Raw genomic sequence first — 21,136 nt, 5'->3', positions numbered from 1 at the left:
GGAGAAACAGAGAGATGATATGGGGAGATTAAGGTCTTTGTTCCAAAGCCTGGGTCATTCTCTCCCCTCCTGATAAACATTGGCCATGTTTTATTTAGTATGCTACGATAACAGGCAGATACTGTTCAGAGGGCTTCAAGGGAACAAACTGAACAAACATTAGAAGCTTGGCCAAGTCTATTCATTCTCTGCGTCTGACGCAGGAGCTGGTACTAACACATTACACAGGCACCAAGGAAACAAATACAGACAAGTTCAATAATGTATGTCATCTCAACCTTAACAGTAGATACAGTAGGTTCAGCGTGCCACGTTGTTTCAACTCAATTTAGGCTTCAGTTCTCTAACCGATCATTCATAGTGAACTGAAACTCAATATTTTGTCAAACCTTTTCCTTGTGGCACAATAAAGTATGGAACATAACTAGGTTGTCAAAAGAGAAACGTTTCAGAACGCAGGATTTTTTACATCCGTTCAATCTCAGGTTCGGACCCACATATTCTGTGTATCCCTAGCTGCCTGTATTGCAGGACCTCTCTGCTGTGCTTATTAAATGCTAGTGTCAATCACCAGAAGTGTTGCAGTATGTCAAAGGATTCACCCCTACTCTCTCCTCTCTTTTTCAACAGTGTTCCAACATTCCAAGGTCTTCAGGAGGAGATTCTAAGCAAGCTTGCGGATGTACTTGAAGAGGTGGGTGCTTCGTTCGAAAGCAAGTGACGTCTGTGAGACCAAGGCCACGTGTCTCTACAGGAATCAGGATGCATGCTAGTGAAAGGGAGACTGTTGTTTCAGGGTTTTATACTCCAGCTATTCTAGGAGGCGGAGACATGCTTCTCCTGTTTTGAACACAATTACCGTAACTGGTCTTCGTTCAGAAGGACCAACTGTGTTTCCAGGCTCCCATCATGATACCATTGTTGACTTAAAGACAGAGTTTGACCATCATAAGGGTCTTCTTAAGAACTAACACGATCGAGGTCAAACAGTAATAGTCAAACAGAACTGAGGTTAAGTCCATGATGTGCTCACCCACCGCAATATCACATGCATAGCCAGAGACTGAGCGCACTTGTTTCCATAGAAACATCGCACAGGTCATTATGCTTAGACATGAATGAAAGTCGGGCAAAGTTGCTTTGTGAACAAAAACATCAAGGTAATTCAATATTCTCCTTTTACAGCAGGCTAAGTATAAGTCTCCACTATCTGTGTGTGTTTGCTAATGTGAACTGTGTGTTCCCATATTTAGATTTAGAGGTATTTCATGTGTTATAAAGTTGGTTACATTTGTAAAAGAACATATCTCTTTGCAGCACACAATTGGACATTTTGTCTGAGCTGGAGGCTTTTATAAGCCTGTTGCTTTTCTCTGTGTGTGTGTGTGTGTGTGTGTGTGTGTCTGTGTGTGTGTGTGTGTGGTGTGTCTGTGTGTACAGGAGTGTGTGTTCTTGTGTGTGCATGTGTGTGTTTGACTGTGTGTTTCATGTCTGCATAATTATAGAGAAAGTGGTTCCGATTTTTACCTTGAAGCGTTCATTTAAGGACAGAGAAAGGGATTTATTTATGTAAAACTATGCAAATCAATCCACCCTTGACTTACTTAAGACTATCCGTCCAAAAGCGTTCCAGTTTTTTTGATTAACTTAAGCTTGAGCGAAGGAACACCACATATGGCTGGATAGGTTTTGGGTTCAGTGCACCAAGAGCATGTTTTCTTTTGAAGAACGATACAAAGTTAGAAACAGACTGTTGTTGAAGTAATCGTGCGTATTTGGGGGAGTGGACTTAACAGTTTTGAATTGATTGTACTGACTACTAGCTGTCTCCTCTCTATCTATGCCTGAGTTCCCTAAAGGAAGATTGGACTACCATCTTTTATGATGTTCTCTGTCTCCCACTGGACTGCTATACCAATGTGAAGATTTATTCTTAGAGAGTGACAGTGTATATTCAGCTGTGACAAAAAAATGATCTAATTATGTATTGGCTATCATTAAAACAAGACAGCTCGGATCCAATGTCTGGAAGCAGCAAGTCAACCATGGTAGGACAAAATTAAGTAGAAGTTAGATCCTCACTGTGAAAAAGTAGAGATGTGGAAACACTCGTAATGTCAGACATAGTTGACAGGTACAGATATTTTCCAGACACCTTTAGGACTAACTTATTTTTCACTTTTTCAGTGCATAAGACCTCAAAGCAAAAGAGAAAGCCTGAGAGAGAAAGAGACAAAGAAGGTGGAGAGAAAGAGAGAGAGAGAGACTGAGAAAGAGAGAGAGATAGAAAGAGAGAGGGGGGGGGGGAGAGACACAGAAAGTAGCCTCTAACCTAAGTGATATACTCAACTCGTCCTCGTCCTCGTCCTCTCCAGCCCTGGTTGGCACCCGACACAGGAGAACCCTCCCTCATCCATTATTAAGCAGAGCACATAGGGGAGAGTGTGGGGGAGGGGGGCAGAGAATGGGGGCAGGGCATGAAGAGGACGGCAAGGGAGTGATGGACTGATGGAGAGAGGACAGAACAGGATTTGTAGGGGGTTTGGTGCGCAGGTCCGTGTTCAAGGGCTCTTTCCTTCCAAGGCCCCACATATCACACCCTTCAGTCTTCTGATGGCTTCATTGGGTTTCGCAGGAATGTTACATGCAGTCCTATGTTGAGACGATACTCAAGAATGACCTCTCCTCTCCTCTGCTGACAGACCCACTACGAAGATGGAGAGTACATCATAAGGCAGGGAGCCCGAGGAGACACCTTCTTCATCATCAGCAAGGGAAAGGTGAGACCATCATCATCATGTTCTTCATCCTCGTCATTACAAAGGGTACCATAACACTTTCATCTGCACAAGTCACGCACATCAATAAGAGAGACAAGGGGAATTCTTCTTCTTTATCATCATCATCATCATCATCGTCGTCGTCATCATCATCATCGTCATCATCCTCAGGCAGACACGGACAAAGTGAAATCTCCAGTCATTGTAAAGCAAGACCCCCGCAGTAGGCATATGATGAGCTATCATCTATCCTCCTCTTCATCTCCATCAGCATATTCAGAAACAAGTCTTGTTGGACAGTTAGCTCGTCTGCTGCAGTACTCAGCATGGACAGCGAGGGCGCTGGAGACGTATTGCTCCGAGCCAGATGTATCACCTCGTGTCCCGTCCAGAAAGCCAAAAAAGGTCAACCATTTCCCCCATTCGGATGATCAATATGTATTTGTGTAGAAGGTGCACATATCTTTCTGTTCACCCTACTTGCTGTTTTCATTCCCACTCCCGCTGATTCAATCTCTCTCTCTCTCTCTTTCTCTCTCTCTCTCTCTCTCTCTCTCTCTCTCTCTCTCTCTCTCTCTCTCTCTCTCTCTCTCTCTCTCTCTCTCTCTCTCTCTCTCTCTCTCTCTCTCTCTCTCTCTCTCTCTCTCTCTCTCTCTCTCTCTCTCTCTCTCTCTCTCTCTCTCTCTCTCTCTCTCTCCTGGTTCTTTCAAGTCAAACTCCCACCTCCCCTTTTCTTTTCCTCCCTCTCTGAGTTCTCTCTCTCTCACACTCACTTTCTGACTCTCTATACCCTGTCTCTTTCTCTCTTCCTCCCTCTGTTTCCATGTCGGGCTCATCCCCCGCCTGTCCTCCATGTCTTCATAACGGATGAAGAACGCCACTGTCTCTCTCATTAAGAAGGAATTGGGATGTCCTTTGGTTAGACGTGGCTCCATACCTGTCCAAAGGCCTGTCGTAATAGCTGGAGACAAATCCCTAATTAAATCCGATGGCCTTCGAGCTCATTTTCTTGCCGGTTGGGCTGAATGCCCAACACTCACATATCACAAGGGTTAACGAGCTGGTCAGGAGAGCTCCAGCAGCAGACCCACACACTGGGAGAGGTCTGTCATCCACACTCAACAGCCATTTACCGCTGCATGCAGTCTGCAAAGCACAGCCAGGGGCACAAAGATCCACCTATTACCCGGCAGCTATTCACGCAAACCAAATCACACAGAATTGAGCAGGTTCATTTGTTGTTCCCCGTTAGAAAGGGTGTCTGAGCAGATCCTATGCCTGTTACTTGCAGCATAGCGCAACAACATTGGGGATAAAAGCAGTATAAGGAAGCCTAGCTTCACGGCGGAGGTTTGCTCAGCTCGGCACAGGAACGCATACTGCTGATGTGGAACCCTGTTGCTTTGAAGCGATACCCCTGCTCGTGTGTGTGTGTATGAGAGATATCTAACATGTAAATATTGAACGTGGGGACCTCCGTGACCATCCATTCCACTTGTTCCCCCTCGACTCCGCCCACCCCCACCCCAGGTGAATGTGACCAGGGAGGATGCGCCCAGCGGTGAGCCAGCGTTCCTGCACAGCCTGGGGAAGGGAGACTGGTTTGGAGAGATGGCACTGCAGGGGTAAGACGTCCTCCCTTTGTCCTCACCTGCTCTTTATTTTCTGAAACTTGTATTTCTCTCCCTCTCTATCACTCCCTTGCTCTATACAGCTCTTCAGTGGACTGATATTCCTCAAAAGAGCCCACTCAGACACAAACTAGAAGGCCCACAAGTACAAAGGATACGTGTGCAAAGTGTCCTTGTCTATTCCTAGTGAATAACGTTTCAAACACATAACTGGAAGCAAGGAGAGGTTATAAATGGGGGGGGGGGGGGCGTGAGATTTGATAATTAGCAACGTTAATTGTAAAATAAGAAAGCAAAGTATAACTGTATGCAAGTCCTTAACTCTTATATTGACATTCAACTAGACTATATATGCAACTACATAATTGAATTCCTGAAATTCTGTCATGGCTTTTGATTTGATTTTCAATGTACCCCCCTCCCCTCCTGAAAGGGTCCAAGTATTCACTTAATCCAGATCTGTAACACCGCACTTACTTTTCCATCATTGTCTGTCAATTATAATGTCAAGGACAGCAGCACCAGTTACAGTAACGTCTTTGTAAGAATGAAAGGATGTAAATTGTGCCATCCAGTGGCCATTTTGTGAAACTAATGGAAGTTTAGACGCAAACAAGATGAACCTACAAACCTAAGTATTTATCTGGTTCATGTATCATGTGAATCATGGTTGAATCTGAGATCATCTTTGTGATTTTAGGGCTATACTGTCAGTTTCCGGTATGTTCTCAGGTCTGTAGACAGATGGTTGGAACCTCTTCATACAAGCTGGGAAGCTAATGAATATAGGAGATGAAAGATGACATGTCATTAAAATGGATGTGGGTTGAGAGATTGATGACGCCAGCTAGGACCAAAACAGCTAGGACCAACAGAAATCCTTTTGCTCTGGAAATTCATAATCTTCCTCAATGAAATCTGTATATCGAAGAAAAGAAAATGAAGCTGGTGCATTGCTTAAAATTGCGCCCTTCACGACAACACAGATGAAACATTTCCACGATTCCCTTCTGTCCTTTTCATCTATGAATTCATCAATCTCATTCTTATCTAACATGAATTCTCCCAGGGAAGGACATCTCAGAAGGACATCCACTTGGAGAAAGTCCCAGCATGCACCAGGGCTTCCTTACTGTTGCATTGTTATCGCTCCCTGTCACAAGTGCTGTTGTCTAGGTCTGGCTGGAGGAGAGAGACTTTGATGGTCAAGCTTGTCCTCTACATTTAAATACTGAACCCAACATCTTTACTGGAGTTTTATCTTCAGCAGACTTGTTGCAAGTGCAAGTGCAGCTTTTTAATTAGGGCCACGTACGCCTAGGGCCATAAAGCTCACTAGCCTTCTACACGCTAACTCTCTGTAGCAGCATGAAACTTTGCCTTTGATCTGCAATAACAAACCACAAATGGCTGGTTCAGCCTGCCATGTTGGGTTGGTTTCATAGAGGGGTGTCACACATTTGTGACATTTTCGATGTGGGCCTTTATCTGTATTTGGCTGTGTGTGTATACTTTTGTTTTCTAATTAGTGTTCAAATAAGGGACAGAGTGTTTTTTCTGTGATTGGTGTAAGTTCCAGGAAATGGTACACCCTCAAACATAGCTGTGGTCCGTCATTGGACAACACCATGTGTGATGGCACATTCTTCCTGTCACAGTATGAGCTCCAATTTGAGGTGTTGATCCATCAGCAGCTCTGAGAATGTGTGCTGTGTTTAAATGAGCTGTCTTCTTCAGTGTGTGTGTGTGTGTGTGTGTGTGTGGGGGGGGGGGGGGTTGTGTCTGAGAGATGCTGAGGAGTGAGAAAGCTTGTTAAAAAGGAAAACAGCAAAAACAGCATAACACTTGATTTGTCCTGGTATCTCTCGTCACAAATATACACACCCACACATACACACATTCTGTTTGTATAACCCATTCCCTGGGACATCAGATCACCCTCCAGTTGCCAGCTTAATCCATCCACTGGATATGAACATCACAGGGTGATGTGTGTACATGTGTGTGTGCATGAGATGGATGTGTGAGTGTGTGTGCATGAGGGAATTGTGACAACTCAGACACATGCAGCTGCTTTGTGTGTGTTGACAAGTGTGTCTGTGTCTGTGCATTTACAAGTTTGTAGGCGTATTTAGTCCTAATGAGATTTAAAGCAAAGAAGTTAGAAATTCATTCATGCTGACAGATATGGTTAGCAGCCAGCAGTGACATAATACCACATACATCAACAAGGGCATCAGGTAATCATTTTTCCCACCTCAGGGGAAAACCTGGCCAGGTGAAAGATACCATTCACAAAACCCTTTGAAGGAAGTACCAGTTATGAAACTAAGTATATAACTCATGGACCTGTGCTTTGCTCTTGGTTAAATTATTAGTTTGTGTTGCATTAGAATACAAATAGGACTCGGGTAAATTTTCTCAAGAAGCATGTTGTGGTTCTCCCTAGTGCTAAGACTAAAGAAGCAGGTCATTACCTGAGGTGAGAACATAGATAGAGTTTGTGTGTGTTTGTGTTTGTTTTAAAACACATCAGTGTGGTAGAGGCAACATGCCCACATATTGGTACTGCATCCCAGGGAGTTGACAGCAATGGCTCTGAGAGTGGTGCTCTGCTTGGCACATATTCACAGGTGACATATGGCAGGTGCTTACAAAGACAAACACCTACCACTCAGGGTTTGGATGTTGGCCTCTTGTTAATTCCCCCCCCCCCCTTAGCAACTATAACCACTCTTATCCTCTTATGTGCTCTCCTTTCCTCACTTCTCCTCCTCTCCTCATGTCTCTGACAAAGCACAGCTTGTTGTTTCCCCAGCAGCTGTGACCTTTTCCAGGGGTGTGTGTGTGTTGAGTGTGTGTGTGTGTTGGTGTTGAGTGTGTCTTTGGCGCATGACTATTTGGTGGATTAAGGCATAGACTGGATAGAGAACATGCAGAGGATTGTCACCTCTGTCCCTGTGAAATACAGGGCCCTCTGTCTGTGTGTGTGTGTATGTTATCCTCCTCTTGATCAAGGACGAGAGTGTGTGTTCTAAAGAGTTACAGTAAACAGAGTCAGTTGAGAATGCGCTGATCTGGAATACAGCAGAAGCGTTGATTCTGGTTTAATAGTCTACAGAGAGTTGGAGTGGAGAGCCGCCGTAACCTTTCTTGGCCTGGATATAGCCTTTCTATGGAATTCCCTTCAAAGTGCTACATTTTTTTGTCTCTAGTGTGTTCAAGTGCATTGCACCAGATGTACAGACCCGGTTAGACTTTTGAACCTTTCAGCTGTGTGTGTAAGGTGTGTGTGTGTGTGCAGTGGGGAAACGGTAGGACATGGAACCCTGGGACTCAAACTCGGACTCCTGTGACTGGGGAGACTCCGAAAAGTCGTCTTCATCCTCCGATGAGGATGAAGAAGAGATTGATGATGTCATAGACAATACAGAGTAATGCTGGTTTCACAACTCCAGTTTAACTAGATTGGCACTCACTGTGGATAGTTTTAGTACTTTGCATGAACCTGCCTCTTGCTGATAACCTTTTGTGCGTATGTGTGCCTTTACAGTGAGGACGTCAGGACAGCAAACTTTATTGCCGCAGAAACGGTCACCTGTCTGGTCATTGACAGAGAGTAAGTATGAACAACACCCTAGAACTACCTAGGTGTTAACATGTTTCTAATATAGATAACATGGTGCATAAATACATTATTTTACTCTAATCTGACGTGGTTTTTTTCTTTTTGGTCCAATGTGAAATGCTGTGAACTAGAAAGTACTAACATGTACTGTAAGATGATATAGGGTCTTACCGGGACATGTTTGTCTTAATACCTCTATACTGAGCTGGGTTGTCAAAGCTGGCAGCAAGTAGGGTAGGGTAAGGTAGTGTGTGTGTGTGTTAGCTGACACCAGGAGTCCCCTTTCTCAGGCAGAAGACCACACATGGCTGTGCACTAAGTGAGTGTGGAGTAAGTCAGTCACCCATGGTGAGAGCGATGCGATTATTAAGGTTTGTCAACCTGTCTGTCACACATCTGGCTGATGCTACCCTCAACTGCACTTACTGTGTGCGGTGACTGAGTGCAGTACTTGCAGTGTTAAAGGGGGAAGAATAAGAGGCCATTTATGTTAGGTAACTCTGATAGGCTAATTAAGACTGCTTCATCACATCAGAGATGAATTGAAACTAATACACCAATTAGCAATGTTTACTTTTCATGTTGACTTCTAATTTACGTCAAAGCCAACTTCTTTGTTGTGGGCTAATTCTTCCATGTGATGTTTGTTCGAATTTTCAATCCTTAAAAAGAACTGCTGCCCTGACATGTCAGCCCAACTCTACCATTGCAGACAATGCTTAGAAATGGATCTTTAAAGTAGGATGATAAATATTTCATGGCTTGTGGCTGTAGTTTCATAACTACCTGAGAGGAGACAAATAGAAACCCAATGGCATTCATTTAACTTTAACATTTATTTAACCTCTAAACAATGTCCACTGGACTAGTTCATCTCGATACACATATACGTATTCTTTCAGTAAGAGTTTTTCCTCGTCTTCTCTACTTCTTGCGTTGAAAGATTAGCAGTCCCCTTTGTGACATGTTGTAAAAGGCCTATTTGATTTGATCTCCAGTCACATTTTTAGCTATCTTATAACCCCTTAAACATGGTCAATGAACCATGGAAGAATCCCTTACCTCTAGAACTCTGATGGGACATTTGATCTTGCAGGTTCCATAAAAATCCATATACTTTTCTCTTTCTGTGTTGCAGCTCATTCAAACACCTGATTGGAGGGTTAGAGGATGTCTCCAGTAAAGGTCATGAGGATGCTGATGCCAACGCCAGGTAAAGTCAGACAGGCCCCTCTCTGTCTGTCACTGTCTAATTGCTTCTCTGTGCATGTTCACTGGGCCTTCAGGCTAATGTCAGGGTTTCAAAGTACACCGTCACTTCTTGCTGCCCTCCAACCTCCTCCTCCACTCTTTCATCAAGTCCCCTTAGGATTTGAAGTGTGTGTCAACATCAACATCTGCTTTCATACCAAAAGATACACATATTTGTGTTTGTGGTACGTTACATAGCATATTACTGTATTAACATACCAAAATATTGTTTGCCTTGGATAAAAGTATAAATGAACAAATGTAACAAGACGGTTGTCTTTCGACTGACGAGGAGCTCTACATTATTGGATATGAACTATTTTTAACCACAGACATAAGAGAGTATTTGAGTTTGATGGAGCTGGCAGCTTTGACTGGTGAGGAGTTGGGGGGGAAAGAGATAGTGCTAGCTCTGGCCTAGTGGGACAAGGTAAGGAGAAACCAGAACTAAGTGTGGAACACTGAGGAGAGATCAAGCTAACAGTAACAAAATATACCAGAAAGAAGGACTTATCACCATAGTAAGAGAGATAAATAGACTGACAGAAGAGATGTGTATATATACAGTATATATATATATATATATATATATATATATATATATATATATATATATATATATATACACATATATATATAGTATATATATGTATATATAATATATATATATATATACTGTATATATATATATATATATATATATATATATATATATATATATATATATATATATATATAATGTATATAATATACACATATCTTAATCACCCATACTCTCTCTATCTCAGATAGAGAGAGTAGGGGTGATTAAGACATAAAGGTTAATAGGATGAGGTAAGGTGCTGGAGGGAATGAAAGGAGGACATGCTGCTATGTGGTCACTCATCACAAACATTGTGATCATCTTAGAGCAGGAGAAAAGGAGAGAGACAGGCGAGTGGCCGTTCATTGACACTCATGTGAGGCACCACAGATGATATCAATGTCTACAGGCTCCAACCCAAGTCAATAGAGGGCCAAATGGAATGGGACCACACCAATATGGCAACAGTCAGGTTACTTTCAGCTTTAGAAGTATACATCAGGAACAACATACATTTTACACAAACTAGCTCCACCAACATATTCCAAGTTTAGTCTGATGGTGAGTTTGCCTTTGATATTCCTCCCTATTCTTCCATATCCTCTTCAATAAATAAGTCTCCTCTGTTTCCTCTTTCCTTTGTCACATCAAAGGATGCTGTTTTTGTCACTCTGATTAAGATGGCTGGTTCATCGCTGTGTGTGTGTGCGTGTTTCCAACCCAGCCGAGCGTGTTTGCCTTTTTCAGACAAGGCTGTCGCCAGCGGAAAGCCAGTCTCAAACTGTCCCTGAGATGGAAACAGTTTTTAATTGGTCACAGTGGGCTCAACACCATGCAGCAGTAACTTAACCACACAACTCATTCCTCTCGTCTCTCTCCTCAAAGAAACCTCCTTGTTTATCATTATTATATATTTTTTCCTCCGCTATTCTTTTGTTGGTCCCTCTGTCAGCAGTAAGGGATTTATTCAAAATAGGAAATAGCCATATGTGAATAAGTAATTGGTGATCTTTAATTCTTTGATAATTATTTGTAAAAAGAATATTCAGGCACATAGTTTTGTAACACAGAAACTGGTGAAATAGTGAGGTAAACACATTCCGATGTTCCCTGCAAAATGTTGTATATATTTTTTACGCCTGCATCCTGGCATTTAGTCAATAAAACACCTTGACACTACAGTCAGAAACAGAGCAAACTGCTTTACCAAGGAGTATTACAGAAGTAATAAGGTAAACAGAGCAAGTATTGATTGATTGGCTTATGTTTTTTTAACTTTCTTTCACTTCCATTCAAACCACCTGGAGGTCAGCTACTGTTCTGGGTTAAGCTATGAGGAAAATGGTACAAGCACACCATCTAGTGGTCAGTATGTTTATGCAAAATGCTATATGATTTGTAATATTGTTGCCACCACCAAGCAAAGGCTCGGACGGTGCCCCTTACCATAAGTGAGTCCAACCACAGGAGTCAATAAATATGAATATAACGGCATATTATTGCATGGCATATTATTAATATTAACAATATAATGCAGTCACTCAACAGCCACTTTTATTCAAAGTGATGTTCAGGGGGGATTTAACCTGGGACCTGGTGGTAGGGAAATGCCATTGAGCTATATCCAGTTCTTGAGTTAAGGACATCATTTCTGTGTGCCTGTTCGGTTTGGCCTGACAGGGGCACCTGCTGAGCTGCCAGGGTGACTACTAATAGGCCCAGGCTTTACACAACAGTGTGGGATTTGGAGGTTAGTGTGGAAACGGGGGGGGGGGGGGGGGGTGCTCCAGTAAACAAGTTGCGAGCAGAGAGGGAAGCTTGGGGGAAGGCCCAGGAGCTAAGGTCAGGGTCAGGTGAGTAAACATTCTAAGAGCCCAAACGGTCAGACAAGACAGCTGGGAATGACCTGAAGCTTAAGGATCGTTCTCCTACCGTCAACTATTTGGCCATTTTTTTTACACGCACAGTATTTTAAGACTGTGAGTTGGAGTCTTAACACATTTGAACTGCCACTGGTCTTTACAGTGGAAAAGCCATAACCTTGCACATGCTCGTGGCTGTTTTCCGGGCTGTGGACTGCCTCCACACACGCCAGCTCATGAGGCCTCATGTCTCACAGCTCTACTTTTTCTGTGTGACCCAGAAAAGTCTTCGTCCTCTGGGCTCAACCCCTATCCGCTGTGATCCGGCAGATCTAAAACCTGATCTGATCAGGCCCCCCAGGATTAAACAATGAGTAGGGGGGGCTGGGGCTGGGGCTGGGGCTGGCCATCAGAGTTTGTGACAGGCTGGGAGGCAGGTGCTCTAGTTGGCCCCTGCCAGCCATGTCATTGGAGACACAGAAGAGTATGTGTGTGTAAGTAGGTGTGTGTGTGTGTGTGTGTGTGCGACTGGGACATCTGCTTTCTCTGGAATGAACTGGGGACAAAGGACAACAAGGCTGGGGGTTCCATTACACACCCTTAATCCCTGTGTTGTTGTCTGTTCTTGTCACCAAAGGTACGAGGTAGAGAACGCCTTCTTCTTCAGCATCAACCTGGCTGACTTCAACATCATCGACACACTGGGCGTCGGGGGCTTTGGGCGCGTGGAGCTGGTATGACCCCACTCACCAGCCCAATCTCCAACAGTTCAGCAGCCACGGGCTCGGAATGTGAAAATGCCTCGGCGGCTGGAGCGCGATGACATCTCTGTTTGTGCCGTCTCCCGTTCTTTTCCTGGCGCGGTCAGGTGCAGCTGAAGAGCGACGAGACCAGGACGTTCGCCATGAAGATCCTGAAGAAGAGGCACATCGTGGACACGAGGCAGCAGGAGCACATCCGCTCGGAGAAGCTCATCATGCAGGAGGCCCACTCGGACTTCATCGTCAGGTTGACACGCTCGCTCCTCTCTCTCTCTCTCTCTCTCTATCTCCTTCTCTCTCTCTCTCTCTCTCTCTCTCTCTCTCTCTCTCGTCAGCTTTCTCCGTCAAGCCAATTCAATTTGATATGCTTCATTGGCACGATTGTTTGGGTTCACTAATGCTGCCTCAGCAGTCTGGAGTAAAGGGACAACATGTTATTAGGAACACACATCAGATGACAAACATCATCAAACAATAAATAAAACATCAACATAAATACAAATGAATAATGCATGATTATAATAATATATCACTTTCCATTTACATTTTAAGTAGCACGTAAAGAGATATTTCAAATAGTTCCAAAGCAAACATACTGTATACCTACATACTGTACAGACCTATACATCTACGTATAGATACACACATGCATATACTGTTTATCGCAATGTCTCTTTCTTATTATGTTCAGGGATCTGAATGAGACTATGTGTATTCATCCTCCAGACTATACAGGACATTTAAGGATAGCAAATACCTCTACATGCTCATGGAGGCGTGTTTGGGTGGTGAGCTATGGACCATTCTGAGAGACAGGTCAGTCTCATACACAGTCTGCTTCCCCTTGTTACCTCCCCATAACATTTCAGTTATTCTTTGCAATGTGCCATTTGTGACTCCTATCAATTCCTCATCTCGAAACCTTGAAAATCAGGAATGTGTGTCTTCACCTCTGTGTCAGTCTCGTGATGGAGTATTCTTCTCCTAATTCTTCAGAGGTTCCTTTGAGGACTCCACTACAAGGTTCTATACTGGGTGTGTGGTGGAGGCCTTTGCATACCTGCATTCCAAAGGTATCATCTACAGAGACCTCAAACCAGAGAACCTCATACTGGATCACCGGGGCTACGCCAAGCTGGTGAGGAAGAAGGAGAACCTAAAGCCTAAAGACTCCCTTCTATCTCTTACTGGTTGTTCAAACGAGCCCAAGCCTAAACATGAGCTCTCAACATTTCACACAAGCCGAACCCTTGCCAATGCTTAGTCTGTGGGAATGTTTGTCTTCATCCAGGTGGATTTCGGCTTTGCGAAGAAGATCGGCTTTGGGAAGAAGACTTGGACATTCTGTGGGACTCCAGAGTACGTGGCTCCGGAGATCATCCTGAACAAGGGCCATGATATCTCTGCTGACTACTGGTCCCTGGGCATCCTCATGTTTGAACTTCTCACTGGCAGGTAAACCGCAATCATGGACAAGGCGTTTTTAACTTCTGTCCTACTTTTAGTAGTTTTGGATTGAGATGATGAACCCCAAATCCAGATTTTGCAAAAATATTTGATCTCTCCATCCCTGCCCTCCAGCCCGCCTTTCTCTGGACCAGACCCCATGAAGACCTACAACATCATCCTTAGAGGCATCGACATGATAGAATTCCCAAAGAAAATTACCAAAAATGCTGCCAATCTCATAAAGAAGCTATGCAGGTGAGTCCCTATGTGTTTTGTCTCATTTGGAACAATCTCCCAGTGTTATTTGTGATCCTCCAGTCTGACAGCATCTGTCTGTGTCTAGGGACAATCCTTCGGAACGCCTCGGAAACTTGAAAAATGGAGTCAAAGACATCCAGAAGCACAAGTGAGTTCATGGAATGCTCATACGCAGACCCTTTCGTAGAACAGATCTAACAAAAACATACAACAATTCTCGAGGGCCTTATTTAAAGACCACAGACTGACGCATACACTTCATTTTGCAGATGGTTCGAGGGCTTCAACTGGGAGGGTTTAAAGAAGGGAACGCTGACACCCCCGATCCTCCCCAATGTGAGTAGAGATGCCGGCAGCCCTCCTGCCCCGCAGCAGCCCTACAAAAAACACCAGCCAATTGATGAAAGCCTCCGCTTCCTAAATGCCCACTGATTGGTTCGCTGTGTCTTTACCTGTCAGGTGACCGCGCCAACGGACACAAGTAACTTCGACAGCTTCCCAGAGGACAACGAAGACCCGCCCCCGGACGACAACTCTGGCTGGGACACCGATTTTTAAGCTTCTCCTCCACATGCACATACCAAAAAAACATCTTCAGGATATAGCTGCATCTTAAAGACTGCGTTGAAATGAGTAGGAGGAGAAGAAGAGGAGAAAAAGACAGAAGGCAAGCCCTCTGGGTCACCGATATGCCTTCGCTACGTTGGGACTCTGAGACTGTAGCACTCCCCTCAGTGCTCTGTTTCACACACTCTCTCTCTGTCACACACACACACACAGACAAACACACACACACACACACACATGCACAGACCCACAGGAAAAAACAACTCACACACACAACATGAGACAATGAGTCATTGAGCGAGACCACTTCCGTCCATTAGGCAGAGATGAGGATTGCAGGTGAAATATTAAAGAATATAAGGAAGGGAGAGGGGAAAGAAAAAAACGACTATGATGAGAGTGAGGGTGAAATTGAATTTTCTTTTGCTGCCACACACCTTTACTGCTCTTAAAAAGGTTGGCGAGAAACGCTGTTCTTTCCCAGACTGCTGTAGCTGTTGTGTGCCCTGCAGTAGCTTGCCTGCGTCGCTGGTCGTTGACTAACCTGGAAACTCAAGTCCCATCTTAGCACTGGGCCTAGGAAGTCAAGCAGGTACTAAGTGCTTCAGACCAACCTGAATGTTCCTGTACCTCCTCTCGTTACTGTGAGACAAGCATAGGTTGTAAGTACTGTACATACTTTGTGAAGTTACATTCTCACACATGCACATGAAGTAGACAACAATCATCTATTTAGAACAACTGCATACCTTAATGAAGCACAAGTGCTGTTTTGTGCTTTTGACATAAAATGTATGACCCTTCAAGTGCCCTGCCAGCTTACCAGCTTATGTTACACAGACACACAAACAGACACTCAGCAAACACACCTTACATGTAAGCAATGTGTTATTATGCAGTTAGTTCCACTAACTTCATCAACAGAGATGCTCTGACCAATTACTTAATTTTAAGGTATGAGAGCGCCAATAGATTTCCGTTAAGAAGCACACAGGTAGGCCAGTTCAAATGAACATCAACCATACTTATTTATAGTTGATTACTTTGTTACTTTTAACAAATAATTAATGGCTCAATATATTTCAAATGCATTTTTGGGAACAATGTACACAGTAATCTCACTCCATAATTATGTAGACACAGTGTTTACTAGGACTATGGTGCTGTAATAAAAGGTGATATTGTTTAGAGCCCTGGTTTTTGCTTTTGTTTTATTGCTTGTGATTTTATGCATTTGATTTCCTTTAATAATTAGCTTATTGTGTTGGTTTGTATAAAATGACTTGTTAATTGACTTTTATAAGAGTGCTATTTCTGTAAAATAATGATTTATTCACCACCTGATATACCCAGGCCCAAAAATCTTTAAGTCACACAATTCAGAACAACAATCAAGGATTTATTGTCACATGCCTTTTTGAAATGGGTAAACTCTAGATTTAAAAAAATGTCAGTTGGTCTTGAAGCATTGCTCTGACAACAAGTGGTGAATGGTCAGAGATGTTCTATTTTGTGGGAGCCACCAACCCTTTTACTAGTACCTTCATTATCATCTTCTCTCTCTAGGTCAGTCTGTCATTCCCCTGTCCCATTTCAACCACCAATTACAATGGCCGACCAATAGGACAATGCAAGTGCCTTAAATCAATGGCATCCCGAAATTAACACTGTTTCAATGCTGCATGAACAAAGAACCACCTCAAACCTGTACGTGTCCTCTTGGCTCTCTGCTGGCTGCTTCCCATGGGCCCTGTTACAATAAAACACATGAAACACTATGAGGGCACTTTTTTTTTTACATAAACAATTTTTGTACTTCATTTCACTATCCAGTTCCTCAGACACAGTTCTGTGGAATGCAATTTCAAGTTATGTGGAAGCTAATAGGAAAATAGATAGGAAAAGGGAGATATTTACTGTACACCTGGTCTATCCTGTTTTTATGGATTGGCTGAATCTGAAGACTGAGAGCCCATAATTAAGGATGCACCTCTCACATTGACCCAGTTGTCCATACCAATCACCCTCTGAACAGGAAGACGTGAATGGAGAGTGGGCAAGGCTAAAGGGAATACCACAAACTTCATTATATATATATATATATATATATATATATATATATATATATATATATATATATATATATATATATATATATATATATATATATATATATATTTATATATATTAACCCGCAGTTAACCTCCTTATAGTGTTCGGGCCAGTTTGACCCTTTGTTGACCCAAAAATGTACAGCATGGAAAAACATTTTAATTGTATTCTTTCATGACACTTGATATTCTCGACATCCTCAACATTTGATAAATTAGCACAAAGAAATCAATAGTGAACACTTTTTTTTAAATCAGCAGGAAAGACACAATACTTTTGAAAGGTGTTTTGCCTGATGTACATTTTCGGATTTATCTGTAAGTAAATGTAGCAATTTAACGTTACATTTTTGATAATATGAGATTTGCGTTCTCTGAACGGGCCTCTCTGACATGAGAGATGTAATGACGATCACTCAGACACTAGAGGACGCCCTGTGTCTGCATTCCGTCATCAGACACCCAAACGTGTTGGCTCGTGGACCGATCCTAATGATGCATAATTCTGTATAAAATATTACTTTTGCTAGTGTAGCTTAATGCTACTGCGTATAAGAACTATTTTCTGTTAGTCCAAGGAAGGTGTATGTAACGTATACGTTTTCATCCAAGCGGAAATTGACTCTTTCCTAATGTCCACAATCAGGTGACACCTTTGTGAGATTAAAGATCAAGGTGCATCAAAGGCAGTCTCCTTACAAGTAGTAGCCTAGCAGTTAGTGGGTCGTTTAGATAGAAGAAACATGGCAATTCACGAGATAAAGTGCTATATTTGTCAATAGGAAGACACATTCTACCACCAGATGATGTCCATGTGCCAAGGTTGTTTTCTGTCTTCCTGTGAAACCTTGGCGTATAAAGCACCTGTTCATTTCAAAACTTTATCTATTTGGTTCTGTAGCCTACATATTTAAGAATAAATCAGTGTTCATAACAAAACAGTGAACCAAATAGTATTTCTCTAAACGTTCCTAAAATGTGTTCCTTTCGTACGTTCCCAAATGCTAATACGATTAAAACCTAATGCATCCTACCGAAAGGAACTAGTCTAGAAACTACACTGATTGTTTTGTGTAGGTTTATACAATAGGCGGGCCAGATCACATAATTGAAAGAATGCGGATTAGTTGAATTGTGTCGTTTCTTCCCCAACCAAGTCCCCTAGTTTGAGGGATCATCAGAGTACGAGAGATCAGAGTTGTCTTTCATCTCGAAGTGCCAGTCAGCTCTGAAAGACCTCTCCACGGAAGTCCATTAATTCGGTAAACTTTTCACACCCCTTAATGGTCCACATATCTTACACTGATGTCCGCCGCTAGTGTAATCAAGCACACTTAAAGGATAATTGCCCCTTTACAATCAGAAGGATCAAATGAAGTAGTTAATCGACGGAAAGTAACTTCAATCACCGTTTACACACAGCCAAAGGGCTGTTAGGCTACTTGAATGTCAAAGAAATGTCAAAGCACCATCAGAAACCTTCATCTGTATAAGGAAAACCAAAACGCTACAGTTGAACATTAAAGTACCACGATTTAAGATGTTGAATATCAATATCCACACAACCGTCCAATGTTAATATTATAATTTGTTTTAAGACTTCCTTCCACTCTATTTGTGCGTTAAAGTTGGATTGGATTTGGGATAACCTGGTGATTAAATGGAAACGCCAAAATAGTAAAACAAAAACGTAAGCTGTAGGAATGTAAAAAGTACACAATTAACATATACAAACAAAATAAAATATGTAGTGACTACCACACTACACTAAACATCTGGTAAAATATGATGTTTCCAATATCCGTAGCTTAAGAATGCACGTGGTGTGCAATCTAGTAGGACAGTCACAGACTTGTTGATTTGTACTACACACAAACATTGTGAAACTCAATTCTAAATTGATTGCCATTTCCGTACAGTGAAGCTTAGGCGCCTTTGAAATTCCACCCTCCGCCTTTGTTGTGCACTCCTAGGGGCGGGAATACAAACAACTCCACATGTATAAAGACAGCATCACGGTGTAGTGCGTCAGGAGACCTCCAACTACCCTGCAACAACCACTTTGGAACTGCGAGAGGATTCAAGTATAACTTGGACATTTTTGCTGAATACTTCCCTGAGGCAAAGGATTTTACGCATCTCATCCTGAACCGACCGAGAGAGAAAAGAAGGAACAGGCATGTCTCAACTGTCAATGCGTCGTTTTATGGCCCTGTATCTTACGCTACTCGGATACGTTGGGGATACTTACGCCGGTTCGGTCTTAGTGAACTCCAACGCCATTAAAAACTTGCCTGGTGGCGCGGGTCCTAATCCTGCCCACACAGTCAGCCCGAGTCCACGCTCCCCATCATCTGGCAGCGATGGCCAGAGGTTGGTAGTAGACACAGTACAGGTAAGCCCATGTCTCCAATTAACCGTGCACAGTTCCAAAAATGTATAGAAAAGCTTGTATCATATCCAGGAATTTAATACCATTATAGTCACACCTACCTTCTGTTCCGTTTCACCATTACAGTCAAATACATGTGCGGATGATGACGAGTGCGGGACCGATGAATTTTGCAACGATGTTAGAGGCGCGTGCCTTCCATGTCGAAAGAGCCGCAAGCGATGCGCTCGGGACTCGATGTGTTGCGGAGGGAACCATTGCATTAATGGTGAGCTTTTTGGCCTACTCATGTTCAGAAAGTTCCAGAAAGTAAATATAGAAGTGCAGTTCAATTGTATATTTATAGTTTTGTGATGCCCGTTTGAAAAAAACAATGTTTTACTCATGAAGTGACGAACGTGTTTGGCGCCTCTAGGTGTGTGTCAGGCTGGTGAAATGGATGTCATGGACACTATCAGTGTGGGAAACAGACACAACCACACCATAGACGTCCATGCTAAAAGTCCTACACAGGGACATCAAGTACATTCTGTCAAAGGTAGGTGTGCACACTGCAGATAGGAGCAATATAACCATGTTGACTGAAAGACTCAATTGTTTATGTGACGCAGTACACTTCATTGACACAATGGTACAACACAGACCGTTTCCCTCACAATCTCTCTTTCTCTCCTGCATCAGGTCTGGAGGGGGAGACGTGCCTGCGCTCCACAGACTGTTCAGAGGGACTGTGCTGTGCCCGCCATTTCTGGTCGCGTATCTGTAAGCCGGTGTTGACGGAGGGCCAGGCGTGCACTCGCCACCGGAGAAAAGGCTCCCACGGTCTGGAGCTGTTCCAGCGCTGTGACTGTGGCGACGGCCTCGCTTGCCGACCAGAGAGAGGGGAACGAGATCACGCCGTCAGCAGGACCCAAGCCCGGAACCTACACACCTGCCAGAGACGCTGACCCACACACACACATATGTAGACACTGCACCAGAACGTACACATATGTCCCAGATGCTGACACATGCAGTTAATCACACACACACACACACACTGCCGTAGTTGCTGATATTGACTCCACCAACTGAACCCTGCCAAGCGTCCAAGACGCTGACACTCACACTCCACCAGGACGGTAGCAGACAGAACAGATCCAACAGGAACGTGATACACCCAGAGGGACGCAGGGTTCTGACCTGGAACTATCTGGTTCCTCTCCATCGGAAACAGAATCGGAAATGAGGATGCAGGCGATGAATCCATGTCATCATAAATGGCATTACTGTTACGTTTCTCTTTTTATGAAACTTAAAGCCTTGATTATTGCAGTAAATTACTGTATTATAATTATAATGGGGGTTGCACTTAAGTGAGCTATTGAACTCCGTCATCACCAATATTATACATTCCTGGTGTTGCATGGTTCTTTTCCATTATTGTAAATGTGTACACAAAATGTTATATACAATGTAATGTAAATGTCTATATTTTTAAGTTACATGTAAAGAAAATGTGAAGATGTTATATTAAAATCAATGGTCCGATAACATTATTGAATTGTCTCTTATTCAGTCCCGAGTCAGCTTTTAACTAAAACTATGAGGCAGCTACTAACTGAAAGAGGAATGTGTTTTTTTCTTCTTATTTTTTCGCATTCCAAACTCACAACCTTTCCTTTCCAGGAAAGGAAGAGTTAGTATTGTAATTATCACTACACAAGTTGTCTGAACTCAGTAGAATGGATGGAAGCATGGCATTTTGGCCCAGATTCAGCTCATGCTTTACCCAGTCACATAGAAATGCCTTCTACCACTTACACATACAGGTCTATAATATTTCCCACTGAATTCAAATAGTTATAAACATAATACTAGTAA

General features: G+C 43.0%; 2 protein-coding genes across 3 annotated transcripts in view; both read left to right on the top strand.

The window, feature by feature from the left end:
* The window catches only part of LOC146268282 (cGMP-dependent protein kinase 1), a 54,151-nt gene extending 37,605 nt beyond the window's left edge, over positions 1 to 16,546 (top strand). For both annotated transcript variants that reach the window (XM_084709631.1, XM_084709630.1), the window contains exons 5-18: positions 631 to 694; positions 2,703 to 2,780; positions 4,311 to 4,405; positions 7,965 to 8,030; positions 9,178 to 9,252; positions 12,373 to 12,469; positions 12,604 to 12,743; positions 13,223 to 13,312; positions 13,493 to 13,634; positions 13,788 to 13,951; positions 14,078 to 14,200; positions 14,289 to 14,351; positions 14,473 to 14,539; positions 14,663 to 16,546. In XM_084709631.1, coding sequence (XP_084565757.1) covers positions 631 to 694; positions 2,703 to 2,780; positions 4,311 to 4,405; positions 7,965 to 8,030; positions 9,178 to 9,252; positions 12,373 to 12,469; positions 12,604 to 12,743; positions 13,223 to 13,312; positions 13,493 to 13,634; positions 13,788 to 13,951; positions 14,078 to 14,200; positions 14,289 to 14,351; positions 14,473 to 14,539; positions 14,663 to 14,761 — 1,363 coding nt within the window. In that variant the 3' untranslated portion in view covers positions 14,762 to 16,546. The remainder of the gene's footprint in view (positions 1 to 630; positions 695 to 2,702; positions 2,781 to 4,310; positions 4,406 to 7,964; positions 8,031 to 9,177; positions 9,253 to 12,372; positions 12,470 to 12,603; positions 12,744 to 13,222; positions 13,313 to 13,492; positions 13,635 to 13,787; positions 13,952 to 14,077; positions 14,201 to 14,288; positions 14,352 to 14,472; positions 14,540 to 14,662) is intronic.
* A 2,377-nt stretch (positions 16,547 to 18,923) lies between these two features.
* On the top strand, positions 18,924 to 20,795 carry LOC146268281 (dickkopf-related protein 1-like). The gene is made up of 4 exons (XM_084709952.1): positions 18,924 to 19,276; positions 19,400 to 19,541; positions 19,689 to 19,811; positions 19,955 to 20,795. Exons 1-4 carry the CDS (start codon positions 19,061 to 19,063, stop codon positions 20,218 to 20,220), a joined length of 747 nt encoding a protein of 248 aa, XP_084566078.1. The 5' UTR covers positions 18,924 to 19,060; the 3' UTR covers positions 20,221 to 20,795.
* Positions 20,796 to 21,136: the final 341 nt, after the last annotated feature.

The sequence above is a fragment of the Hypomesus nipponensis genome, chromosome 11 (genome assembly GCF_054491055.1).
Source record: "Hypomesus nipponensis isolate SF chromosome 11, ASM5449105v1, whole genome shotgun sequence".
In the NCBI taxonomy this organism is placed as follows: domain Eukaryota; kingdom Metazoa; phylum Chordata; class Actinopteri; order Osmeriformes; family Osmeridae; genus Hypomesus; species Hypomesus nipponensis.
This window is presented reverse-complemented; position numbering and strand designations above follow the sequence as displayed.